Here is a 21,851-nt window from a genome sequence, read left to right on the forward strand (position 1 = left end):
TAATGCAGGTGGGCCTCCATCTTGGAATTAGCCTCCCTATACGGGATCCAAGCCCTCAAGAGGGTCATAATGGCACTTGTAGGGTGAACGTTGAGAGCCATGGGCCTCCACCACAACAAAGCATTGATTGCCACAACATGGGCTTCTTCAGCACCACACATTACTTGTTCGTTCCCTATCCATATAGGGATGATGATGCACTTGGACCATGTTTCCTAGTCAGCCACACATTTGCACCCAATACTTAGCAGCTGATCCAGGGCCCAAATGGGGTTTTGTCTCATCTGAAGAAACACAACAGAGCATGTATCATCTTCTAGCCCTCACTAATGGAGCATCGACTTGTTATTGAGCCACTGGAGACCCATGAGACCATTAATTGTGCCCCACAGCCACTTGGGAGCACCACAAGATGTTTTGCTTGGAAATCAAGGGGCCACCCTCTTGATCATGATTTATGGAGCCCTCCTCTTCATCATGGCACTTAGAGGACTCATCTTGGCCTTCCAACAACCCTTCTTACTCCATTTGGCACTATTTTGGCCCTCTTGGGATGGCTTATGTTTCACTTATTGAGCTATTTGGTGGGCTTGTCACCAAAAGAGATGTTATTTGCACATTAAAATATTATTAGGGGCTTAATTAGGCTAATTAGGCTAATTCGAACTTGTAAAGCTCATATAAATAAAGGAGAGCCTCATTTGTATCTCATAATCACTTGGATTTCGACTTCTCTTGTAAAAAGAATTAGGACCTACAATTGTTGGACAAAATTGGATGTTTTGGATGCATTTTGATGTGTGGAAATATTGCTATCTTGTCTTGGAGCTTCTCTTTGCAATATGGATGGATATATTCTCATTATCTTGTAAGTGACTTTTGATGGATATATTCTCATTATCTTGTAAGTGACTTTTAATACTACATCTTTACATTGTTACATGTCTAATGTATGGAATATTATGTCATGCTCTTGAATGTGCCCTAATGATGTGAATTTATGAGAACACTGGGATTGTTGAATTGAGGCTTCTGTGATCCATAATATTTATAAGTAGAACTTCGGCGTAAATCACATAAAGAGAGACATTTGTCGACGCGTTTCGAACCAACCAGTGTGGCTCATCGTCAGGACAAGTTGAAGAAACAGATCCAGCTTTGCATGCTAAATAGTCTGAGCAGAGCCTCCAACGGCTATCTTGATCAACGGCTAATTTTGACTTAGGGACTGTAGTCAAAAAGTCAAAATGATAATTTAAAGGGAGTTAGTTAGATTATATAAGAAAGAGATGATGATTACGCTATTAGTTTAATAAAAAACCGTGACTTGTATGGGAATTAGTTAGATTAAGGACCTGACTTATATCCATATATATATCTATATATATAAATATATATATTAAATATATTAAATAAATATATAAATAAAAGTTAGTTAGATTAAGGACCTGACTTTTATATATATATATATATTAAATATATTAAATAAATAAACATTGGGATTGTTGGATGTACTACATGCATTACTCATAGATAATGTGAATGAATGTTCCTAGAGGCTTGTTTTGCATATTGCAACCTTGAAACTCCACCAATAATTGTCAACGAAGTATAAATATCTGTTGTAGTTGTGTAGCTTCCTCCTTAGGGCTAGCGAAGTTGCATAGGTCTCCTTGATGTTGAGAAATCCATAGAGTGGCAGTGAAACAATTTCTCTCATCTTGACATTAACTTGTGATGTTTTTCATTATTATTATTTGTTCTTCTCGAATTATCTTTTCTTATCATCAAGACTAATGCCAAACAAATAAAAGGAGAACACAAGATGTAGGCACATTGCCAAGGCAAAACCCCACTCTAGGGGAAAACCCGCTTAAAATTCTTCCTTCAGTAGATTCAAGATGAGACAACCAAGACCCTTACAAACTAGACTAGACTCCCTCCATCAAGTCATCCTTCATCTCTGTGTTTGATCTTCTTCAGTTTGTCATCCATGTCACTGTGTGAGCACCGAGTCCTTGTCACTGAGAGGGTACCGAATTCTTGTCTTTGTGGCAACACTGAAACCTTATCACTGTCATAGCATCCAAACCTTGTACCGAACCTAATTCACTGAGATAGTACCGAGATCTCATCACTATAATTATATTGAGATCTCACCATTGTAGATGCATCGAGACCCCATCACTATAATGCACCGAGACCTCCTCACGATTTCATCACTGTAAAAATATCGAGATCTTCACCACTGTAATTAGACCGAGACCTGTGATAACATGGCACCAAAATCCTTTACTAAGACTGTGGCACTGTGGTGAGACTTAATCTCTTATTTTGCATTGAAATATAATAGCAGCGAGATTGTAGTAACACTAAAAACATTCAGTGTGATCACCGAAAACTTCTCTAAAATCTGAGCTTCTGTGTTAGTGGAATGTGAAGATCATAGGCTTGTATATATAGTGGTATGTCCATCCTAAATGAGCCGACATGGATCACGAAGAGATGCGTCTTTGTTTTAGGCCAACATGAGTTCATTTGATGATTATTCCTTTGAGGCAGACTTGAAGGAGACTTTGAGGAGGCTGACTTGATGATGATCAAGGAGAATTTGATGGAGGAGTCTTTGACCAATAAACAAATTGACTTTGACCCAAATAAATAATCCTAAAGCCTACAATGGAGGCTTGACCTATAACAATTGACCCAAGCATGAAACCCATGCTTTAACAAGTCAATTAAATCAATAATATTAAAAAAATTGCTTTCTTTTGACAAATATATTACATTTTGACTTCAAGTACAATTATGAAGACCCAACCTAGTTACATTCTTCAACACTTGATAGAGAAAAGTTATTGATCAAAGTAACTCTTGACTCCATTTCTCCCAATTGACAAGGCACTAGGTTTGGGATCCTTGGTGATCATATCTTCATCGAAGAATCTTTATCCTCACCTTATCTCTCATCCTATTTCTTAGTCCTTTCAAGGATAGGTAGCCTCTCTAGGGCTTGGTACGAATTTCATTTGGAGTGAGCTCTCGCAAAACCAATTGGACGAGCTTTTGCGTTGGTGTTTCCTCTAGCACTCTGCCAAATTTGAGGCAAATCTCACGGTTGAATCTCAAGATAGTTGATGCCCTAGCCATCATACTAAGTGGGAACCCTTGATGTTGCTTTTGACTTGGGGATTCCTTAAGGTTTGTAATTTAGTAGCACATCATTCAAAACCTTTTCTCTTGACTACATTGACCTTGGATGAACTCCTATCCCATCACATACTCCAACCCTAGCTCTAATATAGTCTTTCTCTCAAGGGGTTTTTCATGGAAATCCATTCTAGCTTCTCCGAAAGCTCACACGTCAATTGAGCCTTTCCATTAAATGAACCATCCTTGCCTCACTTCGAACCCTATTATAGACACATTGATCAAAGGTGAGGGTTATTGGGACTCCTCCTGTCGGTGAAAATACAAGAAGAGAAGGGGTCATAGGATGTCATGACTGTGGACCTTTGTCCCAAATTGTTGTTGTGCCCTCTAGTTCTAGCCTATATACTAGGCCTGCTAGTTTGTACAACAACAAGCCTCAAGTTGGACCTTCAGAAGTATGTTCGTGAGTGCAACATTTGCCAGCACAATAAGAAGGAGCATTCACACCCAACAGGTCTATTGCAGCCACTACCTATTTTAGAGCAGAAATGGGAAAGCATCTCTATGGACTTCATTACAGGGTTGCCTTCAGTGCAATGCAAGGATTGCATATATGTGGTAGTGGACCGGTTTACAAAATACGCCCATTTCTTCGCGATTCCCTCTAGGATTTTAACATCCTAGGTAGCAGAGTTATTCTTTTAGGAGATCTTCAGACTGCATGGTCTTCTCAAGACCAGAATCAGTGACAAAGACAGTAGGTTTATGGGAGATTTTTGGCAGGAGTTGTTCTGGTTAGTGAGCACAAAACTTACTCCTAGTACGAGCTATCACCCACATACAGAGGGACAGACGAAGATAGTAAATAAGTGGCTTGAGGGGTACTTGAGAAATTATGTCTCGGGGCAGCGGAGAGCATGGGTGAAGTGGCTACATCTAGGCGAATACTGCTACAACACTTCATACCACATGTCAATCAGGATGACACCATTCAGGGCATTCTATGGCTATGATACATTATCCTTTGTGGACATGGCTTTTGGAGACACTAGGGCCCCAATGGCTAGAGATTGGGTCCAAGAGTGCCAAGACATCTTAAAGCACTCAAAGACAACCTTCGCACAACTCAAAATTAGCAAAAGATATATGCAGATTGGCATCGAATAGAGCGGAGCTTCAAGGTGGGAGACATAGTTTACTTACGCCTGCATCCATATAGCCAATCATCCCTCAAGTAGAAGAGTGAAGAAAAGCTTAAACCACGGTTTTATGGACTTTATCAGATCGTCAGGAGGATAGGAAAGGTGGCTTATGAGTTGGAGCTTCCAGAAGGAAGTAAGATACATAATGTGTTCCATGTATCTTGCTTGAAGAAGGCAGTTGGACAGCAGGTTGTCACTTCATCCGAGCTACCTCCCTTGGATGAGGAGGGACATTTGGTATTAATTCCTGAGGAGATTCTGGAGGTATGCGAAAGAAGGTTGACAAGCAGAGTGATCAAAGAATACCTTGTGCGTTGCAAAGATTTGCCTTCAGAAGATGCTACATGGGAGGGCGAACAAATATTGCAGCATCCAGGACTAAAATTGCTTGAGGGCAAGCAATTTCAGGTAGGGAGGACTGTAATGTCCCCTATCTCATGAGCTAGAGACATGACTTCCGCTTGCCTAGTCATCTCCTAATAGGCTAGTGAGAAGGAAAAGTTAATCTAAGAGATCCATGGAAATTTACCCAATTTTGCTATTATTAAATAAAAGGGTAAATAACAAATAAAAGAAGAGGCAAAAAGTATTTTATTTTTAAAAAGGGCCAAAAGTCACTTAGAAAGAGAAAAGTGACTTCTTCAATAAAATAATATTAAAAGAAGATCTGGAAGCTTGAAAAGGTCTCTATGTAAGATTATAAAAGGAGAAGGGAGCTCAATGATCGATCAGTCTATTCCATCATATCATCTGCTATTGGTAAGGAGCTCAAGTGAGTTCATTTTCAAGGGTTTTTGGTGAGACCCACACACTAGCTTTGGTGGATCTTTGCCACCCTAGTTAGATTCTTTCCATCTTCGGTGGACAACACTTGCCACCCTAGTGGAATTCCTCCTTTGATTATTTCTGAGATCTGATCGAATCTGTTGCAGGAGAATGTTCGCATCATAATTTGTATTTGCAGGTCTGCCTCTTCAATACAAAGGGTCGAGTGCAATAATTCTTCTAGGAGATCAATAACAATATTAGAGAGGCAAATTCTGGGGTGTTTCCTTGCCATTCGAGTGTTAGATCTCTCAGCGCCAAGAGCTATTTTCAAGCAGCATTATTCATTTTACTCCAAGGGTGAAAATGTTTTCTGTGAGAGGAAAGTGCCGGGATTGAGGAGTCGATTCTTGTTGGACCAGAAATGTTCAAGGCCGAAACTTCTATTTGGAAGCAACACAAATTAAGAGAGGCCGAGAACTACCTTCTTCCAGCCAGTGGTATCAGATCGAGCGGCCTACATTGAGATCGATTGTGTATGCCGGGAGCCGTACTATTCCTTCTGGTGGATCAAGGGTTTTCAAGAGCCAAATTGCCATAATTCTCCAGCCATCCCAACAGTCAGAGAGCGAGTTATATGAGGATGCATTCTTGATGCATTGGCAGTGAGTTTATAAGGCCAAGATCATTTTTGCATTGTCAATGATTCAGGAGGCCAAAAGTCTTGTGCACTGACCTTAATTTCTGAGGCCAAATTATTGCCAAACCTGGGAACATTGAATATTTGAAAGGCTGACTCCAATTATAATATCCATTGGGCTACGATCTTGTCACTGGAGCAGACTGATCAAGGGAGAATCGAATCATCCATTCCCATCTCTGTCTACAAGGGAAGGATAGAACCTCTGGTGTATCTGCTTCATAATCATTTCCAGCACTTGGATTCTCAGGGAAGCTGATTATTTGCTTGGCTGTAGCTTACAGTTTCAATATCAGAAGTGGCCGTTCAGTTATTGGGGAGCTGTGTGTAATTTCTTGGTGTGATTCTTCACTAGCAGAATCAGGAAACACCATTGCGCCGAGTCTTGTTTCTCTAGCAGTTGATATTTTGAGAAGGCCGAGCTCTCTTGGAGAAATTGCTTGCATTCACCTTGAGATCTGAAGGTTTCCCATGTGTTTTTCTCCCAGTTGTAATCTATGAAAAATTGTTTTAATAAAGATCAGACATTGCCTCTTCCAATTTATGTGCCAAATTATTGACAGACTGGTGTATGGATTCTTGAAATATTTTTTCCAGATTTTGCTCATTAACTGTTTGTAGAAAGTTGTTAAAGAAATTTGCAAATATGTTTTGGAAACATTTGCTTGGAAAAAGTTGAAAATTTCTCTATATCGCTAGAAGCCTTGCTTGGAACATTACACTGGATGAGATTTTGGTGTCAAAAACAATGCTATTTATCTTTCCATTCAAGTTTTGGGATGTCACATTGACTAGATTGATCAATTTGAATTACCTTAGAAAATTCCTGATGACATTCAGTGAATGAGAGAAAGCAAGATTTCAGATTGCCCTTTGGCGATATAATATGCTGAGATCTACGTGGATATTGATTTGGAAGAAAACTGCCAGCCTTTGTGAATCTAATCCTCCTAGATTTCGCCTCTTGACAAGCTGTTGATTCCAATAAAATTGTTTGGTTTGTAGGGTTTGTTACAAGCATGGGCACCCTGCCAGGAACTGCCCAGACACGAAAGAAAAGATGGAGGATTATAACCAGACTAATGGATGGAAAGCATAAACCAGTTTGGCTAAAAGCGGGAGGGAAAAGGGAATGGTGCCCAAAAATATATCGAATAGGATTTTCAGACATCAATTTGAAAAGGTTTAGGGAGAGCATTTTATGCATGCATGATAACAAATCTAAGATGAAGTCCAGAAGATGGTCATTTCTCTCGAATGAAGAAGATGCATGAAAAATATTTCTTTGAAACATAACCATTCATTTGTTACACAAGCTTGTGCTTCCAATGGAGAATGATTCTCTTATTCACAACATTAGGGAATAGGTTGCAGAGATGTTCAAATTTTGAGGAATCCATCAAGAGGAAGCTTGAATTTCTCAAGTCAAAGTTTACAAATTTTATTAAGGAGACAGAATAACAAACCAATATGGTATCGAGATATAAGATAAGGAGAAATTCCTTAACAATCTAAACCTTTGAGATAAAAAAAGGGAAACTTGTACCATGAATATTGCAATTAGTAAAATTGAAATCCATAAAATACATTAGACATTATGAAGGTCATCATAGCACTACCTCATTGTTTCATTGCTTGTGGCCATACAAAGTTTAATCTATTTCTTGTATGAGTGCCACTGTATATCGTGCCCTTCCCAGCCCTCAACCATCCATGTTCAATTTTATTTTACCATTATAGAACTTCACTCTTCAGCAACTATCAAAACAGAAACTGAAAACTGTGGCAAGACATTAAGGTTGAACTAGCCAACAATTTTTTTGGCTATGGGGCAGTTAATCAGATAATGTTCAATAAACTATTGTCAAAAACCAACAAAAAACTCTAATTTGCAGTGGATGAAGTCACCATTGCACGGTTTCAAAAGCCAGTGCTGCAACATTCTTTCTATATGAAACTGATGACTTAACAAGGTTCTTGATTGTGCTATGCAATAAACATAGATTATGAGATGCTAATGAATATGAAAAATAACAGCAGACTAATAATATTGAATACTTACCGAAGCAATATGTTTATACTTAGGATTTCGTACTTATCCAGGCTAATGACACTTTAATACACACTGGAGTGCTACTATTGTAAAGACAATTTAGCATGTAAGAAGAAGAACTTACATGCATGACAAGTACTGGGCATTTGACGAGTTGAATCTTGTCAATATTCTGCACATTTAAGGTCATCCTTGCTCAGAATTGCTGGACATCTTTTTATAAACCAGAAGTTGACCAACTCCTAAGTATATGAAACAGTTAATTAAATAGTTCCACATATACAATTAAGTTGAAATGCCATTAACTTACCTTGAAGATATCAAAGCAAAAAGTCATTTTTACAGGATAGAGAACACGAATGCCTGAGAGAATAGCACTGTGAAGAACAACAGCTCTTAACCTTGGTAAACGGGAAGCTAAGTGTAATGTGGGCCCACTTCCAACAGACTGTCCGTACAAAATCAAATCTTCTTGCCTTACTCCATAGTCTCTTCTTAGACAATCGTAGACTGCTTCTATATCAGCATATGTGTTGAACTCTGTTGCCTACCCACAGTAACAAGAACTATTACACAAATAAGCTTCCAATCTATGCGAAGAATCCAAGTTCAATTAAAAAGTTCTATTAGAATGAAATTAACAAAAAATTTAATGCCCCCTACAAGCATGATTATAAAAGGTAAATATGTGGTAAGTGGGTAAGTGGTTTACGTGTGTTTATCTTGAAATTTATATAAAATAACAATAATATAAAAATGTATACTTGGAGTTATATCTCCCTTGGAGCACCATGAGGACAATGAAATAATGAGACGAGAAATAGGGGGTGGTAAAGAAAATAATATTTTATTGAAGTTGCCAAGTGTATAGCTCCCAAGCCTTCATATCCTTTATATATTAACTTTAGGTTAATTTCCAGTTTTACGAATGAGAATGTGGTTTCCATGCAAGTCATATACTCATGCAAGCCTTGGGAAAGGACTAATTCCACCTTTGGGAAAAATAATTCATTTGTTCTCTCCTTGAGGGGGGGAATCATAGAAGGGAATGTCATTCGGGTATTGCTTAGAGACAATGTGCATATGCTGAAAGAGGTGCTGGTAGTCGAAGATGCAGGTATGCTAAACAACGGAGGAGAATGCTACCATGTCGGTACATACTACATAGTAAGAACCTTCGTATACACTAAGATAATGCTGGTCTTTTTTCTATTAGTGCTGACACTGCACTGTGCCTAGAGGTATGCTGTTGCAATAAGTCTAGTTATTATGCATGTACGTGGAAAACAATTGCCGTGAGTGTTCGTAATTGCTACAGAGGATATTTCCTGGCTCCAACATTGGAGATTTTCCTGGCCATCTCACATTGTAGTGTCGGTGGGAAGTGGGATAGCTTGAGGAACTATTTTGCGGTGAAGAGAGTCCTGTTGTGCTTTGCAAATCTGAGGGGGAAAGAGAGGTTGGAAAATGGGATTGTTGTAGAATTAATGTACTAAAAGGTAAGTTCCCTAGCTGTAAATCTTGTTGTAAACATGGGCTGAGGTAAAACCTATGGCTTAAATAATTAATTGGCCCAAGTGAGGAAATCTTATCCTTACAGCCTGTAAATTCCCCGTTGTTGTTTCATTACTTGGCATGGGATTGGTACCTACTCAAGCTAGTGCTTGTAGCTAGGTGGAAAATGCTCCCATGAAGCTATTTCCCTAAGTGCAATTGATGACTAATAAGAATTATCAACTTTGATACTAATGTCTTGATGTTTAATATTGTTGTTCCTATTGTATATGAGAATTATTGTGCTTTTTCCTGAAGATGCAAGTCTGGAAATTGACAATAGGATCAAGAATGCATGCTAGGCTATTGAGTAATGATTTATATTCAGAACTATACGTTGTTAAAGCCATATATTATATTGCAAAGGGCATTATTATACCTTTATCATGTAAGTTAATTTCCAACCATGCCAATTTGAGATAAATGGCCTTGTTGGTGTGCCAAAAGGGGCCATAATTATGAAGAGAATGTAATTATATGTATGTGGAAGAACTGTATATGAATACCCTGGTAAATGCATATGAATGATGTTGTAAATTTGTAATTGCCATGTACTAACTGTTATTATTCAATGTATAGGCAAAAATATCTTTTCTACGTTGAGATGGCTGAATGTTCTCATGGGTTGTGGAATAATTGTTTATGGGAAATGTATTTCCATCGCAAAATTGTTGTTGTCCATAAATTATATGTAAAAACATTGGCTACAACTTAGTTATGCAATTTTGTACATTAAATTATGGTACCAAAGCAAAAAAACTGGTGTAAATGTGGTGGTTTAAAAAAGAACTGCATATCCTCAACAACGCATAGAGGGTATTGGGCTACGTTACAATAAAGGATATCTGTGTGTGTTTGGGGGGGCGGGGGGAGAGAAAGTGCAAAAACCAAATAGAAATGGCAACTTCAGAGAGGCCTAAATTTCAACTTAAAGCATAGTATTGAGCATGGTTATAGCTATTGTAAATGTAACTCAAAAGAAAACATGATAGAAAGTTTAAGCTTCAAAAGACGCATCTAATTGTTTCTGAAAGTTATAGGAATAGGGTCTATTGTCTAAGAATCTAGCAGGCCTTGTAAGAGGCCTCACAAGGCAAAAGCCAGACCTTGTTGCAACAATGAGGGAGATTGCCACTGTCACCTCAACAATCTTCCTCCTGGTCTCTAGTGGAATTGCACCACAATGGAGGCTTCCTAGTGATTAGCTAAAGATTATTCTAGATTATATGGTTCAAGGAATATAAATATAGGCTAGGTGAAGACACTCTTCCATGGACCAAGGCACAATTCTTCTTGTAAAGGAATAGCATATCATACACCAAGCCTAGAAAAGACACGTATGTCCTAGGGTTTCAAGATATGTAGCAACAAAAGGGTGTCTAGGCATATATGCAACAAAGAAACTGTTTACAAAAGGTAAAATCAACAAAAGAATAAGGCAAACCCTCAAATTAAGCCTTAAGTTGAAGCCAAAGCTAGAGTTAGGGTTTTCCAATGCACAAATCGCTCAGAGGAAGATGACATCAGCCCTTCTAGGGTAAATTTAATCATGCAAAAGGCCAGATATTGATTTAAAGGGAACAACAAGGTTATATTCAAGGTTGATTAGCTCCATTGTTGATCCACTAATGCTCTAAATGAATTTGGTCCTACAAAAATGCCCTAGTAGCTTGCCTTGAAAGGCTTAGAAAATAAAAGAGAGGGAATATATTTATGTTTTCAAGATTTGTGACCAACACCAAGGATGCCAATGCTTATTTAGTACTTAGAACTAGTTCAAGAGATAATGGACAAATGCTTGGAGTAAGGGGGAAAATCTCTTGTTTTCACTTGTACAAACCCTAACTATCTTTCTTGTGAGGGGAGAAATCAAATAGGAGAAGCTCTCTAGGAGGTTCCTTATGTATTTCAAGGAAGAGATATTTAACATGTAATAATTGACCCATATTTTCCATAAATAGTATAAATTTAAACATGGAACAAAGAAAACCTTAGCAATGATTAATTACATGAAAATCAATAAAACTTACAATCCTTCCATGAAATACCCTTTCTTTCAATCCCAAAAAGACATCTCCAAGACAAAAACCAATCTTCAATAGCAATAGCAAAGTAAAAATCACATCACCCAAGGCTAAGTCAATGTTAGGATATTCCGACACATAGGAAATAGTTAAGTACAACTTGGTCTAGTATAGAGTTAGGTAAAGTGTGTTTCTTTACTATGAACATTTTGTAACTTACAATCCGACGGTCACGATATGTAGTGATCCGACGGTTCATTCTCTCCTCGGTATTACCGACACTTGATCCGTGGCTTAACACCCGATTGGTCCATGATCTCTATTTAAAGGGCATGGAGGGTCATTTGTAGGGTAATCTGTCTATGAGAGAAGCATATGTAAATTTTCATTATTTTATTAATAAATTGCCTGAAGTGGCCGCGTTGGCTTAGGCCGTGGACTGTTTCCCTCTATGAGGGTTTTAACCACGTCAAAAGACTGGTGTATTGATCTGTGATCTGTTTGTGAGCAGTGTCCTTTGGTGTTCTGTGTGAGGAACTTACCCTATAAATTCCTGCATGGTATCAGATCTATTTGAGGGTCGCGTCCATTGGTGATCCAAATCTGAAGCCGGTAGAACTGCATCCGACTGCCGTTTCCTAGATCTACTGTTTCTGACTGCTTTCGGGCCGAGAGGACTGCTCTGTTGTGTTGGGAGCATCTGTTCCAGTGAGGAACCCCTTTCGTTTCACGCGAAAAGGTTTTCGATAGCCCTAGCTGCGTCATTTTTAAGATCTGGAGGTATACAGTGTTTATTTGCAGTTTACAGTTATTTTCTCTCTATTTATTTCGTTTTCGGTTTATTTAGCTTTTTTTATTACCGGATCTATACCTTTCATTTCTGCATATGCTCTTTGCCCTACGACTCTGTGCGATCTGGGCAAATCAGAAACAGAAAGGAAGGATTTTTCTCATGCGTATGCTCTTTTCCGCTGCGCCTTAGTGTGATCTCGGAAAATCAGAAACATTGAGGAAAATATTTAGTTTCCGACTAAAGCTAACTTCGAGCCGCAAGGTTCGTTTTTGAAAATATTTAGTTTCCGGCTAAAGCTAACTTCGAGCCACAAGGTTCGTTTTTTTTGTATGTCCGTGTTGGGTTTTTTGTTTTTTGTTTTGTAGGGAAAAAGAGCTTTCTCAAAGCAAGCACGCAACCCAAAGCATCACCCCCCCCCCCCTCTCTCTCTCTCAAACTTTTTGTATAGCTCACTTGGTGCAAAGCTAATTTATGAGAGTAGAGGTCTTGGGTTCAAGTCTCCATTTTGTGGGGGCGGATTTTTTTTTCATTTCCACACATTCCCGCACTTCGTTGGCGACTTCGTCAATTTTTTTTCAAAAAGCCATAACTTCTTCATCAGGAAGCCGTTTTCAGAACCGTTTTTTTTTAAACGGCCTAATTTTTCGAGTTCTTTCCATTGGTACACTTAGTTTCAGCATCTACAGCTTCAGTTTTTGTTAAAAATGGAAAGTCCATGCCAAGTCATTCTTGATAGCACTAACTACTTCCAATGGTGGTCCTACATTGTGGATTTACTTAGAAGTAAAGGTCTTTACAGAATAGCCACAGGCCAAGAGACCAAACCGAAAGATGAAGATAAGGCAGCTAAATGGGAAAATAGGGAAGACCAAGCACGTGGGTTGATAGGGATGTCTATTTCTCCAGATCTTAGATTCCATATTGCAGAACTTGATACTCCTGATGAAGCACTGCAAAAAATTACTAAAGTCTTCGGAATTAAAAATGAACTTAAAGCCCATCAACTTGAAAATGAATTGCTTACATTGGACCCCAATAATTTTTCTTGCATTGAAGATTTTTTGTCCAAGTTCAAGACCCTTAGACTTCTCTTGGAAGGTGTTAAGGTTAAGAAAGAAGATAGTAACCTTATCTACTCCATTCTTACTAAGTTGGGACCAGCCTATTCTGTGTTTGTTTCCGCCTTCCATTCTACAAGAGAAGCCTTCATTTCTCAAGGACAAACCTACAAGTTCCCTTCCTTTGATTCCTTTTGTGATTCTTTAATAAGAGAACAAGAAAAACTCTTACACCTTGGTCTTCTTCATCTTGGAAACTCTTCTAAGAAAGCGTTAGCCGCCCAGCAGCAACCAAATCCAAAGAATCCTAAGAAGTTGTATCCTAAAAAGAATGGTCCTAAACCAAACAAGGGTCCTAAGCAATTTCAGCCTCAAAATGAAAAATCATCTTAACAAAAATGATAAGACAAATAAAAACAAAGGGAAGAAGACTGATAGACATTGCAACTTTTGTAATCGAGATGGCCACTTAGAATCCAAATGCTTTAAGAAGATAGAAGCCTTGGAAGCAGCAATGAAGAAGCATAACATCCATTTGGAGCAATCTTCAACTTCAACTTCATCTTCAGGAATGGCACTTTCTGCATGTGGTTGTCAAGCATCTTGGTCTGGCTATGCACTAAATGTATCTTCTTCTTCTCATTCTCATGAGTGGCTCATTGATTCTGGAGCTTCTTATCACATGGCCAAAAACAAAGCCATGTTTTCTTCTTTAAATGATTGTAACACCAAAAATATATATGTTGGTGATGATAGATCTCTTAGTGTTGTAGGGACTGGAACTGTTCATCTAGACAATGGTCAGTTTAATGATGTATTATGTGTTCCAACCTTATCCTGCAACCTTCTATCTGTATATCAAATAACCCAGTCAGGTGAAGGTAAAATCGTTGAATTTTCACCTCACGATGTTGTAATTAAGGACCTAAGAGATCCTAGACAGATTTTAGCTATTGGCATTGCTGATGATTCTACAAGGTTGTATAAGTTTCACAACTTTGGGTCATCAAATCTTCCCTCAGTATTTGTTGCTCATAATGATGAAGTGAGCAAATTTTGGCATGGGCGATTTGGTCACTTAAACTATCGCTCTCTTCAGAATCTATGTAAAGAAAATATGGTGACAGGTCTTCCAATGGTATCTTGAAGAGATGGTGTTTGTTCCGGATGTGTACTCGGAAAACATCATCGGGACAGTTTTGAAAAACGTGCCTCTTGGCACGCCTCAGCCCCTTTACAGCTCGTGCATAGTGATTTATGTGGTCCACTTCCAGTTGCTTCATTCTCTGGCTACAAGTATTTCTTAACTTTCATTGATGATTTCTCCAGACGCACTTGGGTATACTTCTTAAAACTCAAGAGTGAAGTATTTAACATGTTCTTGGCCTTTAAGGCCTTTGTTGAAAAACAATCTGGACATCAAATTCTTAAGCTAAGATCTGATAATGGCGGAGAATATGTTAAAAACACATTCATCAACTTTTGCACTGAGAATGGAATTCAAATGCAACATACTGTTCCATATACTCCACAACAAAATGGTGTAGCTGAAAGGAAGAATCGCACCTTAAAGGAAATGGCTAATTGTATGCTTCAATCTAAAGGACTTAGTCTTAATTATTGGGCAGAAGCAATTAACTGTGCAAATTACATAATAAATCGCACTCCTACTAAGGTTTTAAAGAATATCACTCCAGAAGAAGCATGGAGCTCAAACAAACCAGATGTAAGTCACTTTCGTGTTTTTGGAAGTGAAGCATGGGCCCATATTCCAGATGAGAAACATAAAGCTTTAGAACCAAAGAGTGAAAAATGCATTTTTGTTGGATATTCTGAAGATGTCAAAGGATGTAGACTTATTCCACTTAAGTCCAAAAATGTTATCATTAGAAGAGATGTAAAGTTTGATGAAAATATATCGGCCTGCGAGCCTAGTTTGGCGGATGTGCCACCTCTCCCTATCTCTTCTACTTTTGAAAATATTTCTTCTTCAGATGATGAAAGCGAGGATGAAAATCCTCCCCCACCTTCTCAGGATCCTCCTTCAGCTCCTCAGCTTCCAAAATGGGTCCGTGCTACTCGGGATGCAGTAGGTGATCTTGCCGGTGATCCTACAGATCAGCGACGTACACGTTCTCAGTTCGAGAGAGCCTCTTCTTTACTGGCTCAAGCTTCAGTGAATTATGATCCTGACACCTTTGCAAAAGCTTCAGGCCATCCAGATTGGGAAGCAGCTATGAATGAAGAATATCATTCATTATTGGCAAATGATACATGGGATCTTGTTCCTCTACCAAAGGGACAAAAACTTGTTAGATGCAAATGGGTTTACAGAACCAAGTATGGACCAGATGGGAAAGTTGATAAACATAAAGCTCGTCTTGTTGCTAAGGGTTTTTCACAAGTTGAAGGCATTGACTATACTGAAACCTTCTCCCCTGTTGCCAAAATGAACTCTATCCGCCTTGTTCTTTCCCTTGCTGCCTCTTTCAAATGGGAAGTCCATCAGTTGGATGTTAAATCTGCCTTCTTGCATGGGGACTTGCATGAAGAAATCTATATGGAACAACCTATTGGCTTTATACAAACAGACTCCAGCCTTGTATGTCGGCTTAAGAAATCCCTTTATGGTCTCAAGCAAGCTCCTCGAGCTTGGTATGCCAAAATGGATAACTTTCTTTTAGGATCTGGCTTCTCTAGGTATCATTCTGACAATACTGTCTACACCAAGAAAGTGGGCAAGTCTCTTATCATTCTTGTTCTTTATGTTGATGATCTTATCCTGACTGGTAGTGATCCCAACCTTATAAACCATGTGAAGTCTAGCCTTAAAAGGAAGTTTGAAATGACAGACTTAGGACACTTACATTATTTTCTCGGTCTTCAAGTCTTGCAATCCAAGGAAGGTATTTCCCTTTCTCAGTCCAAGTATGCCTGTGATATTCTACGCCACTTTCACATGGAAGACTGTAAGCCAGCCCCTTCTCCCTTTCAGTCTGGAGTCAAACTTTCAGTCACTTGTACTTCTCCTGAAGTTGATGCTACCTTATACCGTCAACTTGTAGGAAAACTTTTGTATCTAACCCATACTCGTTCTGACCTTTCCTTTGCTGTTGGCCTTGTTGCTCGGTTTATGCAAAACCCACGTGAAAGTCATTGGAAAGCAGCTAAAAGAATACTTCGTTATGTTCGAGGTACAGTTCAGTTTGGGATTCATTACAGTGCCGAAGCATCTCCTCTATTGGTTGGTTTCACTAATTCCGATTGGGCTGGTGACCCTGATGATCGAAAGTCTATTGCAGGTTATGTGTTCACTCTTGGTTCAGGACCTATTACATGGGCTAGCAAGAAACAAGGTGCCATTTCTCTTTCTTCAGCAGAAGCAGAATATCGTGGTGACGTAGAAGCTAGTAAGGAAGCCTTGTGGCTTCGTCAGATCCTGTCAGAGTTTGGATTTCAGCAGCAGCATCCGACTACACTTTGGTGTGATAATCAAAGTGCCATTCAGCTATGCAAAGATTCAGTCCAACATCAGCGCAGCAAACACATTGAACTGCACATGCACTTCATCAAAAAGCTCATTCACGACCATGTTCTTGAAGTGCAATATTGTTCAACAGATGATCAAGTTGCAAAGATCTTTACAAAGGCTCTCACAGAGGCGAAGTTCACTAAACTTCGATTTATAGTTGGAGTTCAGGAAGTTGTCACTAAGGGGGGATAGGCTCTAGTGCCTCCTTCCTTCTCCTATTGTGTCATATTTGTAAATCCTTCAATCCTATCCCAAGTTGTTCTTAAGGGGGGATGTTAGGATATTCCGACACATAGGAAATAGTTAAGTACAACTTGGTCCAGTACAGAGTTAGGTATAGAGTTAGGTAAAGTGTGTTTCTTTACTATGTACATTTTGTAACTTACAATCCGACGGTCATGATATGTAGTGATCCGACGGTTCATTCTCTCCTCGGTATTACCGACACTTGATCCGTGGCTTAACACCCGATTGGTCCATGATCTCTATTTAAAGAGCATGGAGGATCATTTGTAGGGTAATCTGTCTATGAGAGAAGCATATGTAAATTTTCATTCTTTTATTAATAAATTGCCTGAAGTGGCCACATTGGCTCAGGCCGTGGACTGTTTCCCTCTTTGAGGGTTTTAACCACGTCAAAATACTGGTGTATTGATCTGTGATCTGTTTGTGAGCGGTGTCCTTTGGTGTTCTGTCTGAGGAACTTACCCTGTAAATTCCTACAGTCAAGATGTGAAGAAGAGGCAAAAATCCAAGAGTGATGACGAAAAAGTACAAATGAGTGATCCTTAACATATATGAGGTCTATTACTCTTAATGATTAGCCTAAAAGCACTATGACAAGTTTAAATTTGAGTGTACATGAAGAAATTGGTTACAGGCTACAACCAACCCAATAGCTCAACATAACCAAAATAAGCCACAAAATCCCACACATGTGGGTCAAAACTCTCCATTAGCAAGATTTCATACCCTTTTTGGGTAATAAATGCTCTAAAAATGCATGGAATGGGAAAAGTGGATGTCCAATGACCATAATCAACACAATCCTTAAGTGAAAGCCCTCAAGTCGTGCCTCAAAATGCCTCCATTTGTCAAAACCCAACTCTGGGTGCCCTACATCATCTATGAGGGGGCTAGAAGGATGATGTGGCATATTATCTCTCAAGTGTTGGGGCTCCAAGTGGTAATATAAGCCCTCCCTTGTCATCCTAGGGATGACCAACATCATCTGGAATCTAGATCAAGCCATTCTCATCAAACAATGCCAAGGCCAGCGTAGGGGTATGTTGGGTCTGCTGGGTACATCATCAAGAATCTCCAATACTAAGCGAAGTGAGCTCAGCATTTCAACATCTGCGGGTGTCTAAGGTGTCAATCAACTGTCAGGATCATCAAAGTGCCTAATGCTTTGGTACAGAGGGGCAATGCTGCATCCGCAAGGTCATCGCTACTCTATAGAAGTGTAGTACGGTCTAGGCATCATGTATGGTGAAGGCATGGAGTGCGTGCCCTTAAGGCATTTGCTAGCCTATAAAGGACCGCTTGGCAAAACCATCTCAAACTCAAGTGAAAGTTACAAATCATTAGATACAACGACCATAGATGCATCATAATGGACCACACTTAATTGTTAAGGGCATAATAACACTTCAAACTGGAATCACCTTCAAATATATAAGTAGACCAAGTCTTGTAAAAGTGTTACCTACCTTATTAGGGGTGGCTAGATGGTCAAACCTATTAGGTTCTTCCAGCCCCTAAGGGGAGGCAACATTTCCAAGGTCAACCCTTCAATTCATTGGTGTTTGTAATGGAAGTGGCAACAGAAGGGAAGAGCTTCATGGTTGGATGTCATGATCATAGGACAAACTGATGGAGATTCATCATCCTGAGTGTATAGATGTATGGAGGGAGCAATCGTGGAGGCATGAGTTACCCCTTACCTCGGCCTAATTTTTCCACCCCTTAGTGCACCTTTTACTTCTTTTTGATAATTCTTTGATGGGGAGCATAACTTAGGTGTCCCAACTTGCTTTTGATGATAAAACATTGATATACACTTTAATGATGAGTCAATTTATCGCTCATCATGGTTGGGACATGCGAGGGTTCCTTACTATGTGATGGAGCATCAAGCACTCAAGAATAGGGTGATAGCTAATGAGGGGGGTAGAGCTCATGCTAGGTTTTTGTCCACACACTAATTACTGTGCCGACCATATTTTGCATTTTGATTTTATTGTGGCCATTTTATGATTTTATATTTCTTTTAGCTGCATCAACCTCCACAGCAAGGTTTTCGGCCCTAACTCAAAGATGAGGATATGAAGGTGCCAATCCCATAAAACCATGACAGCAAACCCAAAGGATGGACATGAAATCATGTTAATGATGAAGAGTGATAAGTATGGACTAGTTATCGACATGCTACTTCAATAAAAGTTTCCCAAGTAGTGCCCCTCCTATAACCCTAATGCCTCAGAGGAGGTCCCACTAGACTAGGGCCGAAGACTAACCCCCCTAGTAAGGTGAGAAAACATGTTTACAATCAAGCTCAATCAATCATATAGATCACCCCTTTATCAATGTTAGAATGCCCAAAACATTAGTAAAAGCAAACGATTGCAAAATGGTTAAAGTATCTACCGAGTAGTGACCCACCTTTGTTCAAAAGGAATGTCGAATGGTGAGAGGTGTATGATCAGTGAAAATGGCAGAGGAATGTGGCATATCATCATATACTGAGAAAAAATAGTGTTACTGGTTGGCTAGCTATCCAAAGTACGAGAAAAAATTTCTCCTATGGGGTTACCCACTTTTAGTGGGTAACATCTAGCTCCAACTCTAGGACATGTGCTCACCGTAAAACGCATGATCCATATGCTCGAACGGGGATTTCATGAGAACCCCAACAATCCCTCGGCTCGCAAACTTGTTACTTGCACACTCAAATCAACTTGTTTGCTAGCATGTGCTCAGGGTGTTGATCATCACCCTTACATTTATATGATATATTAAACCATACTAAAAAGAAAAGGTTAGCTAAATGCAATTTAATCTAGAATGCAAACACATCAGCATGAATAATGAGTAAGTAGAATGCACACACAATAATGCAACAAACAAATGCAATGCAACTACATAAATGCAAATGCATCAGATTTCATTAAACAAAGTGAGGTGCTTGCCTCCCATAGGAGAAGGCAAGAGTTCACAATCAAGTTTTGCAATATAGGAATATCCAACCGTTACTTTGCCATGGACCCTAAATGCAAGTGGATTGTTATCAACAAGGACTAAGTCACCAACCTGAAAATCTCCACCTTGTCATTAAACCCATTGCTTCTTTTTGTTATTTTGGAATGTTGGTTTCTTATTCTTGTTCATATGGGCATTTTTTATTTGACAGAAATTACTTGTTGATGATTCAAACTCCTTGGGTTTATCAACAATCTTTGGCTCAAAGTGTTTTTCCTTCAAGTGTAGGTCTTTGGGAGGTATACTGGTATTGGCTTTACCAATGGGAGTGAGAAAAGCGAACGGCTTTGTGTCTTCAACATGGTCAAGCATGGGTGGCTCTCTATAGAGAATGAATGGCTTCCCATCCACAATGGGTATGGTAGCATATGATAGATCCATTTGTAATTTCCCACCTATAGAGGCACACCATTTTCTAAACAAGAGTATACCCCAAGCATCCAGAACATCAATGATTACAATATCCATTAGTACTAAAACATCGTAATTAGCAGTCAATGACACTTTAACATCTTTTATCAAGCCATACACAGGAATAGACTTTGAGTCAAAGCCACACACATTCTTATATGGTCTAGTGATCTTCATTTCCAATTGATTCGTGACTCTTAAAGGCATTACATTTATACAACCACTAGATTCAAGCATACAATTGTGTAAGATAAAATATTTATCACTAAGGATAAAAAGAAAGGTGCATGCCCTCCATTCCTATTGTCATTATACATATTCTGAAGGATCATAGGACGGTCCTCAGATTCCTTTTCAAGGTTGAATGTTATCTTAACTTGCCCTCTTTGGGGTGAAAGTTTCGCAAACTCCAAAAGAGGCACTTGCACATTTATCTTTGCTAAAACACTTCCCAAATCAAAATCCAAGGACATATTAGGAATAGGTGCACTGGTTTTTTTGGATGTTCCTAGGAGGTGGGGGTGACCTAGCACCTCTGTTGGGGGAGATTACTAGCACTTACTTGAGGGTAAGTTTCATCATTATTTCTCCTAGAATAGTGTAACCCCTTGAATCTCCCTCCCTCTTCAACAACCATGATTGGCTCATCATGATCACTAATAGGTTCATCAGTGGTCTCTTCATGCTATTGTTGAGAAAATAATGATTCTCCAAACAAGGTATTAAATAGAGCATTGTCATTAATCATGTGGAGATTCTCTAGCCTTTCCTTTTCTTCCACTTGAGTATATGGACACTCCTCTTGACTATGAAATTCATTACAGGTTTGACATCAAGAGGGCACTTCTAAGCCAACCACATTGGTTGGGGCAAGGGTATTGAGCATACTTTTTTGTGTGACATTAGTTCCATTGAAAGGTTTCCTTTTAGGAGGCCTTTCCTTATTGAATTGTGGTTTAGGAGGAAAATTCTAACAAGCTCCCCTTTCCCTTTCCATAATTAAGAGCTTGTTCATCATGGTCATTTGTCCTTGCATTAGATCAATAGTAACATTGTCAAACTTTAGGGCAAATGCTTGCAAGGCGAGGTCAACATGGGCTCTAGGCTTAGCTTTGACTTCAACTTTAGCCGTTGAGTAGCAAGAAAATCAATTTTGGATGAGCTCAAATTTGCTCAATCTTGACAGCTAGGACCTTGGCTTCTTCCAAAGACTTAGGCCCCCTTTTTTTAGGGCATAGGACAAATGTCCAAGGAAAGTTTCTATATACCTTTCAAGGATAGTATGGTCAGTAGTCTTATATAGGGGAGAGACTTCCTTGAGAAATTTATCAAACCTTTGTGTGAA

The 21,851-nt window shown here is 39.1% G+C and overlaps 1 protein-coding gene across 1 annotated transcript in view; it reads right to left on the minus strand.

Moving 5' to 3' along the window:
- The window catches only part of LOC149240801 (uncharacterized), a 113,989-nt gene that overhangs the window by 25,406 nt on the left and 66,732 nt on the right, over nucleotides 1–21,851 (minus strand). Inside the window, exons 3-4 of the mRNA XM_089373840.1 lie at nucleotides 8,184–8,420; nucleotides 7,998–8,045 (exon numbers count right to left, since the gene is read on the minus strand). Coding sequence (XP_089229966.1) covers nucleotides 7,998–8,045; nucleotides 8,184–8,420 — 285 coding nt within the window. The remainder of the gene's footprint in view (nucleotides 1–7,997; nucleotides 8,046–8,183; nucleotides 8,421–21,851) is intronic.

This window comes from Pinus tabuliformis, chromosome 8, assembly GCF_031772625.1.
Source record: "Pinus tabuliformis cultivar Carrire ecotype Pingquan chromosome 8, CPIR1, whole genome shotgun sequence".
Taxonomy (NCBI): domain Eukaryota; kingdom Viridiplantae; phylum Streptophyta; class Pinopsida; order Pinales; family Pinaceae; genus Pinus; species Pinus tabuliformis.